This window comes from Pelodiscus sinensis, chromosome 28 (genome assembly GCF_049634645.1).
Source record: "Pelodiscus sinensis isolate JC-2024 chromosome 28, ASM4963464v1, whole genome shotgun sequence".
In the NCBI taxonomy this organism is placed as follows: domain Eukaryota; kingdom Metazoa; phylum Chordata; order Testudines; family Trionychidae; genus Pelodiscus; species Pelodiscus sinensis.
Window position 1 is genome coordinate 1,593,688 of NC_134738.1, and position 19,528 is coordinate 1,613,215.

General features: G+C 41.1%; 1 protein-coding gene across 2 annotated transcripts in view; it reads left to right on the forward strand.

The window, feature by feature from the left end:
* Positions 1 to 698: 698 nt before the first annotated feature.
* Positions 699 to 19,528, forward strand: part of GMCL1 (germ cell-less 1, spermatogenesis associated) — a 41,399-nt gene continuing 22,569 nt past the window's right edge. Inside the window, exons 1-9 of one of the 2 annotated variants that reach the window (XM_075910866.1) lie at positions 699 to 1,016; positions 2,111 to 2,234; positions 6,727 to 6,823; positions 9,114 to 9,211; positions 9,719 to 9,831; positions 11,138 to 11,203; positions 15,101 to 15,185; positions 15,609 to 15,699; positions 16,552 to 16,692. In XM_075910866.1, the coding sequence (XP_075766981.1) occupies positions 841 to 1,016; positions 2,111 to 2,234; positions 6,727 to 6,823; positions 9,114 to 9,211; positions 9,719 to 9,831; positions 11,138 to 11,203; positions 15,101 to 15,185; positions 15,609 to 15,699; positions 16,552 to 16,692 (991 nt within the window). In that variant the 5' untranslated portion in view covers positions 699 to 840. Of the gene's footprint in view, positions 1,017 to 2,110; positions 2,235 to 6,003; positions 6,155 to 6,726; positions 6,824 to 9,113; positions 9,212 to 9,718; positions 9,832 to 11,137; positions 11,204 to 15,100; positions 15,186 to 15,608; positions 15,700 to 16,551; positions 16,693 to 19,528 lie in introns of those variants that run through there. The other variant, XM_014571518.3, reaches the window with a different exon arrangement.

Consider the following 19,528-nt stretch of genomic DNA (forward strand, 5'->3'; position numbering starts at 1 on the left):
GAATTCTTCTTCTATACCACTGATAGTAACTAGGCAACTTCAAGGTCTGTCTTGCCGTTCCCAGCTATTAGCGAGCCAGAGAAAAGTTATGCTGGGGGGGGGGGGAAAGGGGGTGCTTTTAGGGTGCTTGGGCTTAGAGCTGGGGTGCTTCATCGATTCTTGTGATCTTCCACTCCCCCGAGTTACCTAGGATCATGCCCAGTGACCCCAACATGACCATTTCAGATGTCATGCAATACCCAACACTATAATGTCCCTCTAATCTTTTCCACCCGTATGTGGATTTTTTCCAGCTGTGTGCACCAAGGTATCCTGGGAATGCTGCCCAAAACTCCAGTGGGCCAATCCCCTCGGGGTTAGTTATTGCAACCCCAGCTGAAGCCAAGACCCGGCCTCTACAGTTATAACAGCAGCAGAGGGAATTCTTGCCAGGGGACCCCCCCACCAAACCCTGCACTCAGCACGGGGCTCGCTGAGGCGAGGGAGCGAGGGGAAACCCGCCGCAATAGCAGCCACCCCAAGCAGCCCTTGCAGGCGACGGCAGCAGCTTTGCAGCACGACGGCTCTGCACGCAGGCTCGCGCGCCCACAAGACAGCGCAGTGCGCACGCGCTAACCCCCCCTTTCCCTCCCGCGCGCGCGGAGCAGCGGAGGAGCATGCGCGACTGTCTAACCGCAGGCGCCGCGTGTCCCGTTCAGCGCATGCGCCCTTGCGTGTGGCCGCGGCCTCTGTGGCGGTGACAATGGAAGCGGCTGGGCGTCGCTGAGCCCCTCCCCCCCTTTTGCCGGGCGCTGCGCTCCGCGCCGGGCGGCCCCATGAGGAGGCGGCGGCCGAGCCGCCATGGGCTCGCTGAGCAGCCGGGTGCTGAGGCGGCGGGTGGCGCCCCCTGGCGGGGAGGGGGCAGGAGGGGCCGGGGGCAGCCGCGGCGGGAAGAGGAAGCGGGGCGGGCCCGAGGGCGAGAGCGACAGCGACGGGGACGGCGAGCGCGAGGAGCGGCTGCTCAACACCCCCCGCAGGTGGGGGCGGGGGGGGGGGCTGTCAAGCGGGGGATTTTGGCGAGAGGAGGTGGGGGGGGTCCAGGCTGCTGGGGAGTCCTGGCTGGAAGATTTTTTTGGGGGGGGGGTTCCTGGCTGGAAGATTGGGGGGGGGTCCTGGCTGGAAGATTTTTTGGGGGGGGGGTCCTGGCTGGAAGATTTTTTGGGGGGGTCTGGCCGGCAGGTATCCTTGGCTGTCAAATTTGGAGGGTCTTGGCTCGCAAGGCGCAGTGCCCCTGTCAGCTGTGCCCTTGTGCAGCCCTCAGGAGAGTTTGGGAGGGGTCTGCGTTTTTCCTGGTGGTGCCCATTCGCACGCACAACTGTATTCCGCACATGGATGGGAGAGAGTAGAGGGAGCATTGGTGGGGAGTCTTAGCTGGCAGAGGTGTGTGGGGGAGTCTGGGCTGGTGGGGATTTGCGGTTGGGGAGTCTTGGGCTGGTCATGGGGGCGTCTTGTTGGCAGGGGGGGGTCATGACTGGTGAAAGGATTTGGGGGAATTGTAGCTGGAGGGAGTTTCTGAAGTGGGGTGTATTTGGTTCTAGTGTGGGGGGGTATAGGTAAGGAGCCTTAAAGGTAGGGTGAAAGGAGGGATTTGGAAGGTGACTGGAGAGGGCAGAAGGGTTGGTTGAGAAGAAATGTGGGGAATTGGTTAGCCTGAGGGGAATCCAGTTGAATGGGTCCTAGAAGATTTGGGGGATGTAGAAAGGGCTGAGTTCCCTCTACTCTCTGGAGGATTATCACATAGAAGTGGGGATGAGGGGAGAAAACTAATTCTGGAAAAATGGATTCTAGTTCATGGCAATTGGCAGGTTTGGGTCTTGGTCTTGGGCTCCCTATTAACTCTCCTGTGCACTCTGATGAGTCCTCAGCTGGAGTAAACAAAAATGAAGTAAACATAAGTCACGTGAGTTCTAGGGGAAATGGTCTGTCAGTGCTTAAGGAGAGAGAAGAAAATCTAGCTAGCTAATAAGTGGTGCTTTAAAATCAAGTGCTTAACAAATACTTCAATTTTCTTTGTGGCAGAATTCCAGTGTCGTGTATTCTTAGGGTTGTTTTTTTTTTTTTTTTAATCTAGGAAAAAATTAAAAAGTACATCCAAGTATATTTATCAGACTCTGTTTTTGAATGGTGAAAATAGTGATATTAAGATCTGTGCTCTGGGAGAGGAATGGAACTTGCACAAGATATATTTGTGTCAGGTAGGTGATTTTTTTTTCTTTGTAGTAGAAATATTTTGATAAATTAAACAATATGTAAATTTCAAGGATAGATCTGTTTTTTTCTCCATCAGTTTCCTTCCCTCCATTGACCATTTTCCAGTTTCTAATTCTATTTTTTTCTTTACGTTTAAAAGCATGAAGTACCTATCTTGTGCTTCAGATGCTCTGATAATGGAACACAGTTGCCAGTCACTGATCCAGGCCTCTTATCCTTTTGTGTAAACTTTCTAAAGATTTGTGGACTTGTATAGGAGCTGTGCACACAATTAATTAAATACTGCAATTTACCTGCTAATCTGTGTAACCAATAAGAACAATTAATGGCCAGTTCTCTGCAGTAAAATGAATTATCTGCATGCATAAAGCTAACAGTGTTTATGTGTGAAGGCAAAAATGTGAACAGCTTTTTCCATCCCTCAACTTGGATGAACTTTCAGAGTATAGTATTACATTGATTACAGCACTGTGTGAAAATACATTTAGGAAAGCCTTTGTTACAGGGCTTGTGAAGAATACTATACTTCAAAAAATATGTGTTCCTTTCCTTTCTGTGCTAGTCTGAAGAACTCTGGTTTCAAAAAGATCAAGACAGTGACTGTGAAAACAGTTACTATCTACTTAGTCTCTTAAAAAGAAAGTGCAAAGGATGCTGATAATGTAGAGTTTTGTTTCTAAAACAGAGATTATGGTTATCACCATTGATCCTTCTGTTTTGAGATTATTGTGATTTTAAGCTTTCTTTCTTAAGATCTCAAGCAAGCAAGGAGTATACAAGCAGTCCCCGGGTTATGTACAAGATAGGGACTGTAGGTTTGTTCTTAAGTTGAATCTGTATGTAAGTCGGAACTGGCGTCCAGATTCAGCCGCTGCTGAAACTGATCCGTTTCAACAGCGGCTGAATCTGGACGCCAGTTCTGACTTACATACAGATTCAACTTAAGAACCCCAGGCATCCCCAAGTCAGCTGCTGCTGAAACTGATCAGCGGCTGATTCCAGGAAGCCCGGGGCAGGCGCTACGGGACCAACCGGCAGCGCCCCAGCTGCTGTACCACAGGCGTCCGGAGCAAAGCCGCGGAGCACGGGGGCAGCGGGACAGCCCAGACGCGCCGTGGCTGTCCTGCTGCCCTCGGGCTCCGCGGCTTTGCTCTGCTTTGCTCCCCGTCTCCCTGGTCTGCAGACCAGGGGGACGGGGAGCAAAGCGGCGGAACACGCGGGCAGCAGATAGCCCAGACGCGTCTGGGCTGTCCGCTGCCCACATTCTCCGCCGCTTTGCTTCCTCTCCCTGGTCTGCTGGAGACCAGGGAGACGGGCCCCGTTCGTAACTGCGGATCCGATGTAAGTCGGATCCGCGTAACTCGGGGACTGCCTGTACTGTGCACAAAACTGTTCCAAACCAGCCAAAAATTATGTACTATTTTACTTAGGAGTAATGGGTAGGATGTGAAAGAGATTCTTTAGAAATGCTACTGTTAGCCTGAAAGAAACAGCGCACTTTCTGCTTCTAAACAACTAGGGTTTTTTTTTTACTAGATTACATAATGTCAGCTCAGTAGATAAAAACAAACATATTTAAAGTAATAATACCGAAGATGCACTTCATTTTTCCAAATCTTCGAGTGGCTTAATTGTAAATATAAGGTGCATGTCCCAAAGAGGTCACTAGTGAACTTGAATGACAGTTTACTTAGAATGAAGTTGTCTTCCTGTGCATGTGCATCAGCAGCTAAGCTGTTTGCCAGACAAATACCTAGGTATTGACTATGAGTAGGATTCTTCTGGCTGACAGTGGCAGATGTAATTTCAACCTCAGGACTGAGGTCCTGCTCAGCCTCCCTTTGAATTGAAACCCCCAACTGAATAAGAAGAAATCAAACCAAACTCTAGCCCGCTACTGCTTCATTCTAGAACCACTACTTGTCAAGTAACTGTCTCTGAGATTACTGTTGGGTTGTCAGTCTTATACATGTTGCTGTTTAGTAGATTTGTATGACAGGGCAACCTCCAGATTTCTGCCAAACAGGCCTTGACCAACTGAAGCCCTGGATAGGGTTTGATTTAATCAGAATAAATACACTTCATGGGGTGTACTGTTTCTGTGAACTGTGAATATGTTCTGTTTCAGTTATTTATATTTTAAAATTGAGACTGTTGAGCATTGAAATAATCAAAATCACGCACCCAGCTCTACAGCAACTCTGAATAAATGCTACTGCAATTTCTACTATTTTGTTTTCAAGTTTAATTTTTAGTTTCATATTCAGAAACTTTCTGTGCCCTGTAGTGCAGACCATGGGGACATGAGCAGATAAGGAGCGTAAGGTAACACTTCAATGGGAATTCTGCTATCAAGGAGTAGTATTCATACAAGTAGTTTTTTGTCATGGGGGGAAAAATGTGAGAAACCATAGATTCTTCATGACAAAAACTGGGACAAACAAAATTGTAGTTTGAAGTCATAATACACAATATTTTAATTACTAATTAATAATTTAATTAAAATGACAGCCACTATGGGATATAGTTTTAACGAATATAAAGTATTTTCATGTGCTACATCTGAAAATCCTACCAATTTTTGCTGGTACTATTGCACAAAGTTGGCAGACAAACTTTCCATTATAATCCTTGTAGATATAGATATCAGTGGTTGAAATAAATTTGGACAAATCTTAATGTAAGGTTCTTTTTCTTTATATGTGTGCTGTGGTGTAAATAGTTCAATAGGACATGTTTGGATAAAATATGGATAATAGCTAACAGAAAGAATTAACTTTCTGCAGTTACCAGTCAGAGGTGAAAAATTTGCCTAATCTTTCCTGTACTACTTAAAATCCCAAATAAAACTGTTTATTTTTCTCTTGGTTATGTTGTTTACTTTCCAGAGAAGAATGGTTTTGTGGTTCAAATATGGACTGGAATTAGACTTGTGTTCTAGTCTTGGTTCAGCCGTATATTAAGTGATTTGTCCAGCATAGCACAGAAAGTCTCTTTTTCCAGCATTGCTTTGGCATAATCTCATAAAAAGTTGTAAAATTTCCTTTTTAAAGTTTGATGTGGCTTAATGAAAAATCATTTGATGTTTAATATGCATTTGAATATATTAAGTTAAATTCCAGAATTCTTTTGAATTGTTATTAACCTTGTCTCTGAGGTTGAGATATTTTGTAAAGGGAAATTTTGGTGAGTTGACTCTCCAAATTGATTCACAAAAGTGATTTATTTTAATTTAAACTAAATCTGCAGGGTTAAACTGTTTTCTCAATTATACAGTATATCTGAAATTATTGGTGAAGCTACGACTCTACTTATATTTTGGATAGATTGCTTCTGTGTCTTGATCACCATCTGTCAGCTTTAGTTCTCCTAGCTTGTGAATTAGTGAATGTTTCCAACTAGATGGCACTGAGGTACTACTTATACAGTACAGTATATAAATAACTGATCTTTGCAAAACACACTATTCTCCATGAAATCTAGGAGTTAGCACAATACATTTGGATATAGCCTGTGAATATATTAAGCTCTCCATCTGAATGGAACAAACTCTCTAGGTTCTTAATAAAAGCGCAATAACCAACAGTGGTATATTTCTTTGCTCATAAATAGTATGGTGGAGGCATATAGATTTAGTAAAATTTTGGTTTTAGATACGTGTGTTTATAATTTGCTGCCATCAGTGGAAACATTGGGTAGTAGTGCAGAAGATATGCTACTGTACAAATAGACTCTATTTTTTTAATCTCTCAGGTAAACATCACTGTGTGATAGCATCACATAATGGGCACTCCTTCTGCCGAGATGGAAAATCTTGAATCCTAGTAAAGCACTTTTTTTCACTTCCTTTGGATGGAAATCTATCAAATACTAGTTTTATATGCCTTACACTTTGTTAAAAAAGGTATACCTATGTAAACGGTGTATGTGTATGTGTTTGTATGAATTTACCTACACATGAATTTTAAGATGTATGTGTGTCCTTAGTCTGAGACCACAATCGTGTAAATTAATCTGTATGTTTTGCATGTATTCTTTTCTAATTGGCTTAAAAAATCAATGCCTGTAGAATTTTTTTGTCTACATATAGTTATAGGAACTTTAAATTTTGGACATGAGTACGCACTATGGATATCATGATTTAAAATGGAATTTTTCTCAGCTTTTCGGCCTATTTAAAATTGAATTTATTGATGAAAAATAACTTGAAAAACAAATGCCTCTACTTCTGTAAACAGACTTGAAATGTTGGTCAATGTTTATAAATATTTCCACATAACTGGAAGAAATATTATTAGTAGTTCTTGACATGGAAGTATATCACTATTATTTCAGCTTGCTTACCCCATAATTTACTTGATTTATAGCTGAAGATTATTAATAATTTTGGCTAATATGTCAAACTCTTACAGTTTTTCATTATTTGAATGAAATGGTTCCTTGTATGTTTGTGTTTTTTTTTCTTTTTTTAAATAGTCTGGCTACTTTTCCAGCATGTTCAGTGGTTCTTGGAGGGAGTCTAGCATGAACATCATAGAACTGGAGATTCCTGACCAGAATATTGATATAGAAGGTGAGTAAAGGCCTTTGCCTCAATATTGTTAGTTCACTTATTTTCAACCTTTAAATTTTCCTTCAGGTACTGTATGATAAAAATCTGACATGTCTGTTTGAAAAGAGAGGGCTCATTTTCAAAAATGTGAAAAAGAAGACTGAAAAAGCCAGTAACTAATCAGTTGCTCTGAGAGAAAGCATGAGTTGTTTATGGCTTAGTTTAGTCTTTGATCATAACAGCAACTGTGTTGTAGGTTCAGAAACTGACTGCAGAAACGAAAGACGGAACCATGTAACACTTTAAAGACTAACAAGATGGTTTATTAGGTGATGAGCTTTCGTGGGCCAGACCCACTTCCTCAGATAAATATGTGGAAGAAAATTGGCACAACCATATATACCAAAGTGATACAATAAAAAAAGAATGCATGTGAAATTGACAAATCAAATTTTAGAACAGAGGGAGTATGAGGGGGGGAGGTTACATACACTAACCTTCCTCCCTCACCCCCACTCTGTTCTAAAATTTGATTTGTCAGTTTCACATGTGTTCATTTTTTTGATTGTATCACTTTGGTATATATGGTTGTGCCAATTTTCTTCCACATATTGATCTGAGGAAGTGGGTCTGGCCCACGAAAACTCATCACCTAATAAACCATCTTGTTAGTCTTTAAAGTGCTACATAGTTCCGTCTTTTGTTTCAGCTAAACCAGACTAACACGGCTGCATCTCTATCACTATTCTGACTGAAGAAATGCAGTCTAAAACAGTACTTTGAACAACATATGTAACTTGTGGAGACCCAAGTGTCTGAATGAAGCACCTCTTTCTGTGTTGTCTTGGAAAGGTAACCACTCAGAGGAGTACTCTTCACGATTCTCCCCTTGGGACAGGTTTGAGAAAATGTATTGGAATTTTTTATATTCTTTTCTGCAGGAATGTAAAAGTATAACCATTTAAATAGTTACTGGATAAGCCTGGGCTGTTACCACTTGCTGCCGGCTTTGTATCACGACTCTGTATTTGTTCTTGTTAAATCTCATCAGATTTCTTTTGGCCCAATCCTCCAATTTGTCTAGGTCACTCTGAACCCTATCTATCTGAACCTAGTGTGTAGTTTACATGATTAACCGATAAATTTGGGCTTATCGGTTAATACTAACAACAACATGCAACCTCCCCCTTGCTGCCTCTGTATCAGAGGCAGTGGGATGGGGGGCAGGTGGGAGCCAGCTTTTAAGCCAGCTCCCACAGAGCCTCCTGCCCTGCCCCCTGCTACTTTGCCCAGATGCAGCAGTGTTGGGGGGCAGGTGGGAGCTGGTAAACATTGGAAGCCATCTTTCAATCCGGCTCTCTGCATGTACAGGCTCCTGTGGAGCTGCCTGCCCCTCCGCAGCATGGGAGTGGAGTGGGAGAGGTAGTTACACGTTCAGCAGTTACACATTTACAAAAAGAAATGTTTGCTAACATCCCTAATCTCTACTCTCCAGCAAATTTTATTAGGGATGCTAAAATGCATTTATTTAGGTAAATATGTAATAGCTGAAAATTTCGAAGGCAGCTTTGCCTCTCCCTTTATCAGAGGTAGCTGTGCTGGGGGGAGAAGAGGGAGCTGCATGTAACCATGTACGTTAACCCATGAGCCCAAGTACACGTTCACGTCCCTATTATCTACCTCTTCCCCTAGCTTAGTGTTCTCTTGGAATGCTTAACAAAGAGACACAATTTCAGTTTGAAAACCTGACATTGCATTATTACCATGATGGGCAAGGTGGAGTTATAATTTATAGGCATCACCCTCTGCAGTGTTAGGGTCCCCTGGAACTATTTGATGGTCCCAGTACTTTTTCAGTTGTTAGAATGAATACTAATTGTTTAAACAGCAGAGTAGTTGTACTGTTCAGGTATTACTTCTGCTTTTAAAAAATGTGAACGAAAGAACTGTTTAGAAAGTTCTCAATTTTTTTTGTGAATCAAAATTTGGAGCTATCCTGAGTATAGATGCTGTGTGTACTTAGAACTGCAGTGCTTATAGAAGTTATACTTTTAGCATAAATATTTCCTAATAACCCAGTTAAAAATAATCAGCATATTTGTGGGAGTGAGGTGCATTTCAGTAGTTCAGTAATTTTGTGTCGATTGGCTTTCTATTGATTTAACTTTTTCAATTTATCTTTTTTCTTGATTAACACATTAGAATTTTAGCACCAGCATAAATTGAAAGGAATCCCTAGTGTTTAAACATTATGAAACATGAGATTATAGCTATTTTTTTTTTTTAGATTTGACAGTTTGTGCTCTTTTAGCTCTGCAGGTAGCCTTTGGCTCACTATATAGAGATGATGTTTTAATAAAGCCCAGTCGTGTTGTTGCCATTCTAGCAGCAGCCTGCATGCTGCAGCTGGTAAGTAATATATAAAGCACTGGCCATATTAAGATAGTATAGTGGTCTTGTGGTTTATTTGGAATAACATTAAAATTCAGAGTGTAGTTAAAAGGCACACTCGAGCAAATGTTAAATAAGTTCTCTCTTTCTCCAAATGGATTATAAAAACCACTTGCAGAATGCTGATTGGAAAAAGAGTGGGCTGCTTAATACTTATTTATCACACATCAGTGAAGCAATTTTATGTAAACATGCCTAAGACTCAGTTTTAGTTGAAATATAAAATTGCCTATATATAAATAGGCAATGTAAATAGGATTAAATTAGCTGTTAGAACAGCATTGTGGGTGTTGCTGTTAAATATGTTTAGCTATATTAGTTTCCTTCTCTGAGTTTGGTCATACTGTTCTGGCTCCTAACTTTGAAAACTTAATATATTTATAAATGGTCTTCACTAAATTATCACTAAGAACCCCATAAGTTTATGTTTTAAATTTTTTTTAATATACGTGGATTTATTCACAGGATGGTTTAATACAGCAATGTGGCGAGACAATGAAGGAAACAATTAATGTGAAAACTGTGTGTGGCTATTACAATTCAGCAGGGACTTATGGATTAGACTCTGTGAAGAAAAAGTAAGAATTAACCTTTTTTTCTCTAGGCAATTTTTCATATGTTAATTAAAACCTAATTATTCTTTAAAGATGAAAGATTTTCCAAAATATAAATGTGACTTGTGACTAATGAGTTAGTCCCCTGTAATTTTTTTAAGTGTGTAACATGGGTCGTACAAGGTGTTTTAGTTCTCCTGTTTCTACAAGAGGTTGGCCCTTCCTGCCCCGGCTCCCTCATCGGTCCAGGATGAGGGAGTTTTTTGGACCAGGGAAGATCTGGGGCGGAGGGGCGGTGTGCTAGCCTCTCCACTGGGCTCCTCTTCCCAGCTCCCTGCCATTGCTGCTCTGGACCCTAGCTCCGGTTGCCCAGCTAGCACCGGGAGCTCTGGCGGCAGCCCTGCTTGCCCTCGTGACCCCACCAGCTGTGAGCTCTGCAGCCCCATCCCCACCCCCTTCCATGGCCCCACCGGCTGTGGGCTCAGGGTCCCTCCCCCCATGGATTCTGGTAGCCCCGCTAGCACTCTGGCCCTGCCAGCTGCGAGTTCTGCTACCCCACTGGCTTCCCAGCCTGGCCAGCTGCAGGTTCTGGTGCCCTGCTGGCTGGCTCTGCTCCTAGCTGCTGGTAATCTCTATGCTGGGGCTCTCTAGTTCAGCAGTGCTGGACCAGAGAGTCCCGGATCACAGAGGTTCAATCTCTATTTTGAATACAGTGGGCCTTCTTTTAAAAAGTGTAACTTAGAGAATGCAAAGAATTGGTTGTAAATTTGAAAAGAAGATAGGTTAACTTTTCAGAGGAATAGTACAATGTGAATGTAATTGACTATTCTGTTCTAAATTTGTTGGATATCTGTGCTGCTGTAATGTTCAACATGAAATACATTTAAGTTCTGAGCAGAAAAAGTTTTGAAAGAATTGGTGAGCAGGGTGCTCTAGCCAGTTCCTTCTTCCCCAACAACTAATGGTCCCACAGTCCTTTGTGGGACACTGAGCTACTTTGTTCACCTTCTGAATTCAAACTGCCCACCCTCCCTTTGCTATCACAGAAGATAACCTTTGCAAAGTTTACTGTTAGTGTAATGCTTATCTAAGTAAACCTGATCTTTTGGAAATGTCTTAAATGTTTCTTTAGTCCTTCCTAAAGTTTACGATCATTCAAGTTAAAGTAGCATTAAAGAAAAAGACATATCAGAGCTTTTAGATCCTGAGAGTTTTTTGATCCTCCATTATTAAACCAATTAGAAGTTATGAAATCTATTTTAGGGTTTGATCAGTGGTTTAACTTGGATATCTGAAAATTGTGACTAGCAAACGATTTCTTATTATCTAGGTGCCTTGAATGGCTTTTAAATAACCTGATGACTCACCAGAGTGTTGAACTCTTCAAAGAACTCAGGTATGCAGATTTCAATTAACTTGGATAATTAGGTGGTTAAATGGTCTACCTATTTTGAAGTAACTAAAACATGCTGCAAATGGCATATTACAATATTGCTGTAATGGTCATCAAGAATTAGACCATTAGACCATTTTGTTATGTCTTTCCTCTCTCCCTTTTTATTTTGAGGGTCCCCTACTTTTTCCCACTCAAGATCGTTTCATCTGAGGAAGTGGGTTTTTCCCACAAAAGCTCATGATACTATACATATATTTTTTTAGTCGCTAAGGTGGCACAGGATGACTTGTTTATTAAAATGTTGTTTTAATTATGTGATGGGACCCTTCCAAGGTTGGCATTGTATATGTGTGTTATATAATCTAGCTTTAAAATTTCCTCAGTTAAAGTTTGACAAGTTTTTCTTTAAATACTTATGATTTTTATTTAATGCTCTTGGTAATGCATCTATTTTCATAATTTTAAAAATAAACTTTTGATATTTGACAGAGTTTTATTAGCGAGGCTCCTTAGTCCCTCCGTGGTTACTGTTGAAATTAACTTCAAAATATAATTTATAGGTTTTGGCTAAGAGAGTACTTTATTTTGAATGCCTGCCTAGTGGCTAGTCACTTACTTCTTCAACTCTGACTAAATATTTACTTTTCATGTACCCTGGTAAATTTAGATTGGGTCCTTTAATCTTCACTTACTTATGGACCCGACTTCCCTCCTAAATTGTTTTCCTTTTCTACACTTGGGCAAAACTGAATTATTTCAGGGTGTGTGGTGTGTGTTTTGTAAAAACCAAGAGTGCTTGCCCAATGGTTAGGGTCTGGTGGTGATTTGAGACCAAGGCGTAAGGCCCTGTTAAGTCTGATTTGGAGCAGGGATTTGAATACAACTCTCCCATGCCCTAGGTGAGTGCCCTTACAGACTACTCTATTAGGGCATGTCTGCACAGCAGTGCTATTTCAGAATAACATTAGTTATTCTGAAATAGCATAGTGTGTGTCTACACAGCAAGTCCCTTATTTCTAAATAAACTAGAAATAACAGGCTTCTTACTCTGACTTCTGTAAATCTCATTTTATGAGCAGTAAGAGAAGTTGGGGGAAGAGCGCTCTATTTCGAAATAAGTGCAGTGTAGACGTGCCCAAAGTTGAAATAAGCTATTTCGACTTAGCTACGCAACTCATAGAATCATAGAATAATAGGACTGGAAGGGACCTCGAGAGGTCATCGAGTCCAGCCCCCTGCCCTCAAGGCAGGACCAAGCTCCGTCTACACCATCCCTGACAAATGTCTATCTAACCTGTTCTTAACTATCTCCAGAGAGGGAGATTCCACCACCTCCCTTGGCAATTTATTCCAATATTTGGCCACCCTGACAGTTAGGAATTTTTTAATAATGTCCAATCTAAATGCTGCACTTTAAGCCCATTACTCCTTGTCCTGTCCTCAGAAACCGAGAGGAACAAATTTTCTCCTTCCTCCTTGTGACACCCTTTTAGATATTTGAAAACCGCTATCATGTCCCCCCTTAATCTTCTTTTTTCCCAAACTAAACAAGCCCAGTTCATGAAGCCTGGCTTCATAGGTCATGTTCTCAAACCTTTAATCATTCTTGTCGCTCTTCTCTGTACCCTTTCCAATTTCTCCACATCTTTCTTGAAATGTGGCGCCCAGAACTGGACACACTACTCCAGCTGAGGCCTAACTAGTGCAGAGTAGAGCAGCAGAATGACTTCACGAGTTTTGCTTACAACATACCTGTTGATACAACCTAGAATCATATTTGCTTTTTTTGCAACAGCATCACACTGTTGACTCATATTCAACTTGTGGTCCACTATGACCTCTAGATCCCTTTCCGCCATGCTCCTTCCTAGACAGTCGCTTCCCATCTTGTATGTATGGAACTGATTGTTCCTTCCTAAGTGGAGCACTTTGCATTTCTCTTTATTAAACTTCATCCTGTTTACCTCTGACCATTTCTCTAACTTGCTAAGGTCATTTTGAATTATGTCCCTATCCTCCAAAGAAGTTGCAACCCCACCCAGTTTGGTATCATCTGCAAACTTAATAAGCATACTCTGTATCCCAATATCTACATCATTGATGAAGATATTGAACAGTACGGGTCCCAAAACAGACCCTTGAGGAACTCCACTTGTTATCCCTTTCCAGCAGGATTTAGCACCGTTAACAACAACTCTCTGACTACGGTTATCCAGCCAATTATGCACCCACCTTATCGTGGCCCTATCTAAGTTATATTTGCCTAGTTTATTAATAAGAATATCATGTGAGACTGTATCAAATGCCTTACTAAAGTCTAGGTATATGACATCCACCGCTTCTCCCTTATCCACAAGGCTCGTTATCCTATCAAAGAAAGCTATCAGATTAGTTTGTCATGTCTTGTTCTTCACAAACCCATGCTGGCTATTCCCTATCACTTTATTACCTTCCAAGTGTTTGCATATGATTTCCTTAATTACCGGCTCCATTATCTTCCCTGGGACAGACATTAAACTGACCGGTCTGTAGTTTCCTGGGTTGTTCTTATTCCCCTTTTTATAGATGGGCACAATATTTGCCCTTTTCCAGTCTTCTGGAATCTCCCCTGTCTGCCATGATTTTTCAAAGATCATAGCTAAAGGCTCAGATACCTCCTCTATCAGCTTCTTGAGTATCCTGGGATGCATTTCATCAGGACCTGGTGACTTGCTGACATCTAACTTTCCAAGTGATTTTTAACTTGTTCTTTGTGTATCCTATCTTCTAAACTTACCCTCTCTCTGCTTGTATTCACTACGTTAGGCACACCTCCAGACTTCTCGGTGAAGACCGAAACAAAGAAGTCATTGAGCATCTCTGCCATTTCCAAGTTTCCTGTTACTGCTTCTCCCTCCTCACGAACCAGTGGGCCTACCCTGTCCTTGGTCTTCCTCTTGCTTTTAATGTATTTATAAAAGGTCTTCTTGTTTCCCTTTATGCCTGTGGCTAGTTTGATCTCATTTTGTGCCTTTGCCTTTCTAATATTGCCCCTGCATTCCCGTGTTGTTTGCCTATATTCAGAACTGACGTAGTTCAAGTTGTGTAGCTTATTTCGAGTTCAGCCCTGCTGTGTAGACATGCCCTTTTGGCCCAATGAATAGGAGAGGTTGTAGAGATCCATTTCAGACTTGCCAGTGAGTAGTCTGGTAATTAGGCTACAGTTCATCTTTAAGTTTGACACAATCAACTCTGGATTAAACAAAGACTGTGAATGGCTTGCTAACTACAAAAGCAGCTTCTATTCTCTTGGAATTCACACCTCCAGATCAGCTGCTAGAAGTGGGCCTCATCCTCCTTGATTGGATCCACCTGGTCATCTCCAGCCTGATCCTGGCCTGCATATTTATTCCTGCCTCTGGAAATTTCCACTACATGCATCTGACGAAGTGGGTCTTTGCCCACGAAAGCTTATGCTCCTACACTTCAGTTAGTCTATAAGGTGCCACAGGACTCTTCTTCGCTTTTGCAGATTCAGACTAACACGGCTACCCCTCTGATACCTGGTAATTAGGGAAACTCGCTTTATCCAGATCACACAGAGTAGGACTCTCATATCCTAATCACTTAACTAATGGTAATTCTGTGCTTTTTGTGATCAGAAATTCCCAGGTGATGGTGGAAAAATCTTCCTAGCTAAAGTTTTGTCAGAAGCAGACCTTTTCTTAAGTTTGTTTTGACAGAGCTGCATTTTACAGCAACAAACTGCTGTTTTAAGAAATGCCCAATCAGCTCTACTTTTCACTTACCTATGGGAAGAGTGAATTAACTTCCTTTACTCTTTCTTCTGTGCTATTACTAATTACTTTATTGACTTAGTTTTACACATCCCATCTCATAGTATTTTGTCTTTTCCAGCATAAACCTCATGAAACAGTTGATCAGCTCTTCTAACCTATTTGTAATGCAAGTGGAGATGGATGTGTATACCGCTCTCAAGAAGGTACCTACTTAGGACCCAGATTGCCCTTGGTATAAGATTATTGAAGCCAGTGAAGTTACATCAGGATTTAATTTAGTTTGATTTGTTTAAAATTTTTGATACTTCAGTGGTGTAGTGTAAAGTAATATTATGAAATTTATTATATTTTGATTTTTTGCTGTGAACATTAAAATCTGTATAGAGACAATTTTAAACTGTTTTCAGATCATTTTATTGTGAAAACATCCTTCTAATCATAATTATATTTTATTATACTAGTGTTGTGATGAATACAAAGTTAATGTCTAATAATAAGCAGTAGAATTCATTACTTGTTTTTATGAGGAGCTTCTTAGTAGCTATAACATAAAATTTATTAATCTTGGGTGTTTATATTATGTTTTATGACTCTAAAATAAGCTTACAAATATTGTTTTTGTTTAGTGGATGTTCCTTCAGCTAGTGCCTTCTTGGAATGGACCACTAAAACAACTGTTAACTGAAGCAGATGCCTGGTTTTCCAAGCGTAGAAAAGGTAAGTCTATTTGTATAGATATAGTGTTTGTGAAAAAGGTGCTGGATTTAGAATTTCAGTGCTCAATACATCCAGCAGCAGGTACAGTGCAGTTGTCCTTCAGCTCCCTCCAGAAACAGTGTCCCATGTATACCGAAGAGGTGCAGTAATTTATTTGACCTAACTTCCTGTTCTCATTATACTGTTAAGAAGTCTTCCCTTTAGCCGTTTTGGCCATGCGTGCTGAAACAAAATCATTTCAGGGTAAACTGCTTTATGTTTATTATTGACTTGTCTAGTGACATCTTCTATTTTTCGGAAATTCTGGCCAAACTCTTTTGTATTTCAGTGGATAAAGACAATTTGGTCTAATACAGGTTGAACCTCTCTGGTCCAGTAACCTCCATGGTCTGGCATGATTTTAGTTAGGGGAATGTCCGCTACTGGGTGCAGCCAAGTGTCCCACATACCATAAAGTTTGTTTACAGCCAACAGTCCAGGCTATCAGTGTGCTGTGCTGTTGTTTTCCCTAAATGTCTTTCAAGAGCCAGTAAGCAGTGGAAGTGTTGGTAATACTGCTTGACAATATTGACTGGCAAATTCTCTGATTCAGCACTGGTCAGGTCCCAACGGTGCTGGAGTAGGAAAAATGAACCAGTAACTTTTCATTTACAGTTATTTGAATGCTAATCACTTCCTTAAAATTGAGCAATCTATTCTGTTGCAGGCTGTTAAAGTTGCTTGCAACGCGTAATTTTCCTTTCTCTATTTGGAGAGCGTAGGACCTTCAGTTAAATGTGTATAAATATTTTAAATCAAAATGAAAAAGTTCTAGGAAACTCCTAGATGTGTATGTCTCTTGTAATGTTGCAGATTTTGAGGATGACATTGCATTCTTAGAATCTGAGCAAGGAAGAGCATTCTTGACAGTATTCAAACACCTGAGATTGCAATATATCATCAGTGATTTGGCATCAGCAAGCATCATTGAGCGAGATGCCTTAGTACCTTCAGGTAAGCAAATATTTTGATTGGACATTTTTCATATTTTCTGATTAAACAAATTGTGAATGAAGCTTTTGAGCTAATGCCTTTGTTAGATGCATTGATATAACGTTTTTATTCACTTACATACTTTTCTAAAATGTTTGTTGGACTCTTGGTTATTTCATCATGACCAGCACAGTTGTAAAATTGCCTCAGTATCGCTGGATTATTGGAGTAACGTAAATCAATAACAAAATATGTAATAGAATGTAAATATTAATTGAATATCCTTTTTAATAACAAAGCTTCATATGCGTCATCTGTTTAATAGAAAATTGGGTAAAGCATTCAATTGAAAGGTAATAATTTAATAGGTCAGTGTCTGAAATTGAAGGAGTTGCAAGAGTTGATTGCTTTGTTCTCTTGTGTCTCAGAAGGCATATGTTACTTTACCAATAGATAATGTTTGGAGGGATGAAAGCTCTTGTGTTGTCTTCAGCAAGGCAGTTGGCTGGCTGTTCGGTTATTCTCTTTGTTTTCTAATGTGTAAGATATGTCCAACTTCTTTTAATTTGAGGTGCACATGTCACTATTAAGAGAAAAAGAATGTGTATGAAAGAAAAAGGTTGAACTAAAATGTTAATATAAATTGCATTATAAATGGGACTCATCCTTGCTCTGTTCGCACAATCCTGAGTAAGCAAGTGGTATTTGCTTCTGGCTCTGAAGCTTAATAAACGTGGGCACTACCAGATGATCAGAAATATTAATTCTTAGTCAGGGGCCTGAACTGAAAATGTACTGCTACCAGGCATTCACATTTTCCTGTAGATGGAGCACTTGCTTTTCTAACTTCCTTCTTCCTTTCACTGCTAAGTTAATTGAGCGTGCCTGTTATACAGGGGCAGCCTGTGGCTATAGGCCGACTCGGCCGTTGCCTAGGGCACCACCTTCAACGGCACCTGATGATGTCACAGGGTGCCCGGGGCGCCCGATGATGACATTGACCCATTGATGGCTGTGCAGGCGGGGGCGCTGATCGCTCGTTCTGCCTTGGGCGCCAGCTGCCACAGCCCGTCTCGGGCCGCTCCTGCTGTTACACAACTTGCCTTGATTTCCTCTTCTCCATATCTCTATCCTGGATCCTCTTGGATCTGGTTTCCATCACCTTCACTCCACTTAAATTGTTTTCGCAAAGCTTTGTGATGATCTCAAGGTCTGTACTTTATCCTCCCTGATCTTTGAGAAAGACAGTGTTTAAATCTTCTCAACTTCTTATCCATGCTTGGTTTTTATGAAACTGTCCTTTTTGCTTCTTCTGCTACCTCATTGTCTATTCCACCCATTTCTCCTTTTGCATGGCCTTCTTTGTCTATGGGTTATATTTTGCTCTATCCTTGAATCCCTCTTTTGTGTTACTGTTTTGGGCGACATCCTGTACTTCAATTTACAATGTCTGTGATAATGCACAAACCCATCTCTCCCTTCCTTATTTATCACTGCCTATCTAGTTTTGCATCTTAGCCTCTCTGACATTAGACTCATAGACTCATAGATTCCAAGGTCAGAAGGAACCATTATGATCATCTAATCTGACCCCCTGCACAGTGCAGGCCACAAAATCTCACCCACCCCTCCTAGAATAATCCTCTCACCTATATCTCAGATATTGAAGCCTTCAAATACTTTGAAGACCCCAAGATGCAGAGATCCTCTACCTGTGATCTGTACCCCATGCTACAGAGGAAGGCGAAAAACCTCCAGGGCCTCTGCCAATCTACCCTGGTGGAAAATTCCTTCCCGACCCCAAATATGGCGATCAACTAAACCCTGAGCATATGGGCAATATTCATCAGCCAGACACCCAGAAAGTTCTCTATAGTAACTCCTATCATCCCTCCATTGACCTATTTCCCACTGATAAAGAATGGTCAATTAGATACCAAGATCATGTTATCTCATCAAACCATCCCCTTCATAAACCCATCTAGTTTAATCTTGAAACCAGATAGATCTTTTGCCCCCACTACTTCCCTTGGAAGGACGTTCCAGAACTTCACTCCTCTAATGGTTAGAAACCTTCGTGTAATCTCAAGTCTAAACTTCCTACTAGCCAGCTTATATCCATTTGTTCTTGTGTCCACATTGGTATTAAACTTAAATAATTCCTCTCCCTCCCTGGTATTTATCCCTCTAATATATTTAAAAAGTGCAATCATATCCCCCCTCAGCCTTCTTTTGGTTAAAGTAAACAAGCCAAGCTCCTTGAGTCTCCTTTCATAAGACAGGTTTTCCATTCCTCGGATCATCCTAGTGACCCTTCTTTGTACCTGTTCCAGTTTGAATTCATCCTTCTTAATCATGGGAGAACAGAACTGCACAGTATTCCAAATGGGGTCTCATCAATGCCTTGTATAATGGCATATAATAGACATACCCAGAGAGAAAAGGGAGAGGTTTATAAGAGATTTGTTAATAACTTGGGTGCCACAGTGACACACATCTGAACAAGCGCACACGAACTCAATACTGGTGCACAAGACAAAATTCACTTGTCTCATGGGTGGCAAATCTTAGAGGGAACACTGGACACCACTGAGGGCACGCCTAGACTACACTCGGATTCCAAAAGAAGATATGCAAATCTGGCACAAATTTGCATATCTTCTTCCAATCCCTTTTTTGGAAGGTTTTTACGAAAAAAATAAAAGCAGTCTAGATGGGGTTTTTCCATGCAAAACCCCCTCTTCTTTGAAAGAGCCCTTAATTCCTCAAAAAATGAGGTTTACAGGGTTTTTTCGAAAAAGGGGGTTTTTACGTGGAAAATCCCCGTCTAGACTGCCTTTTTTTTTCCCCTCCAAAA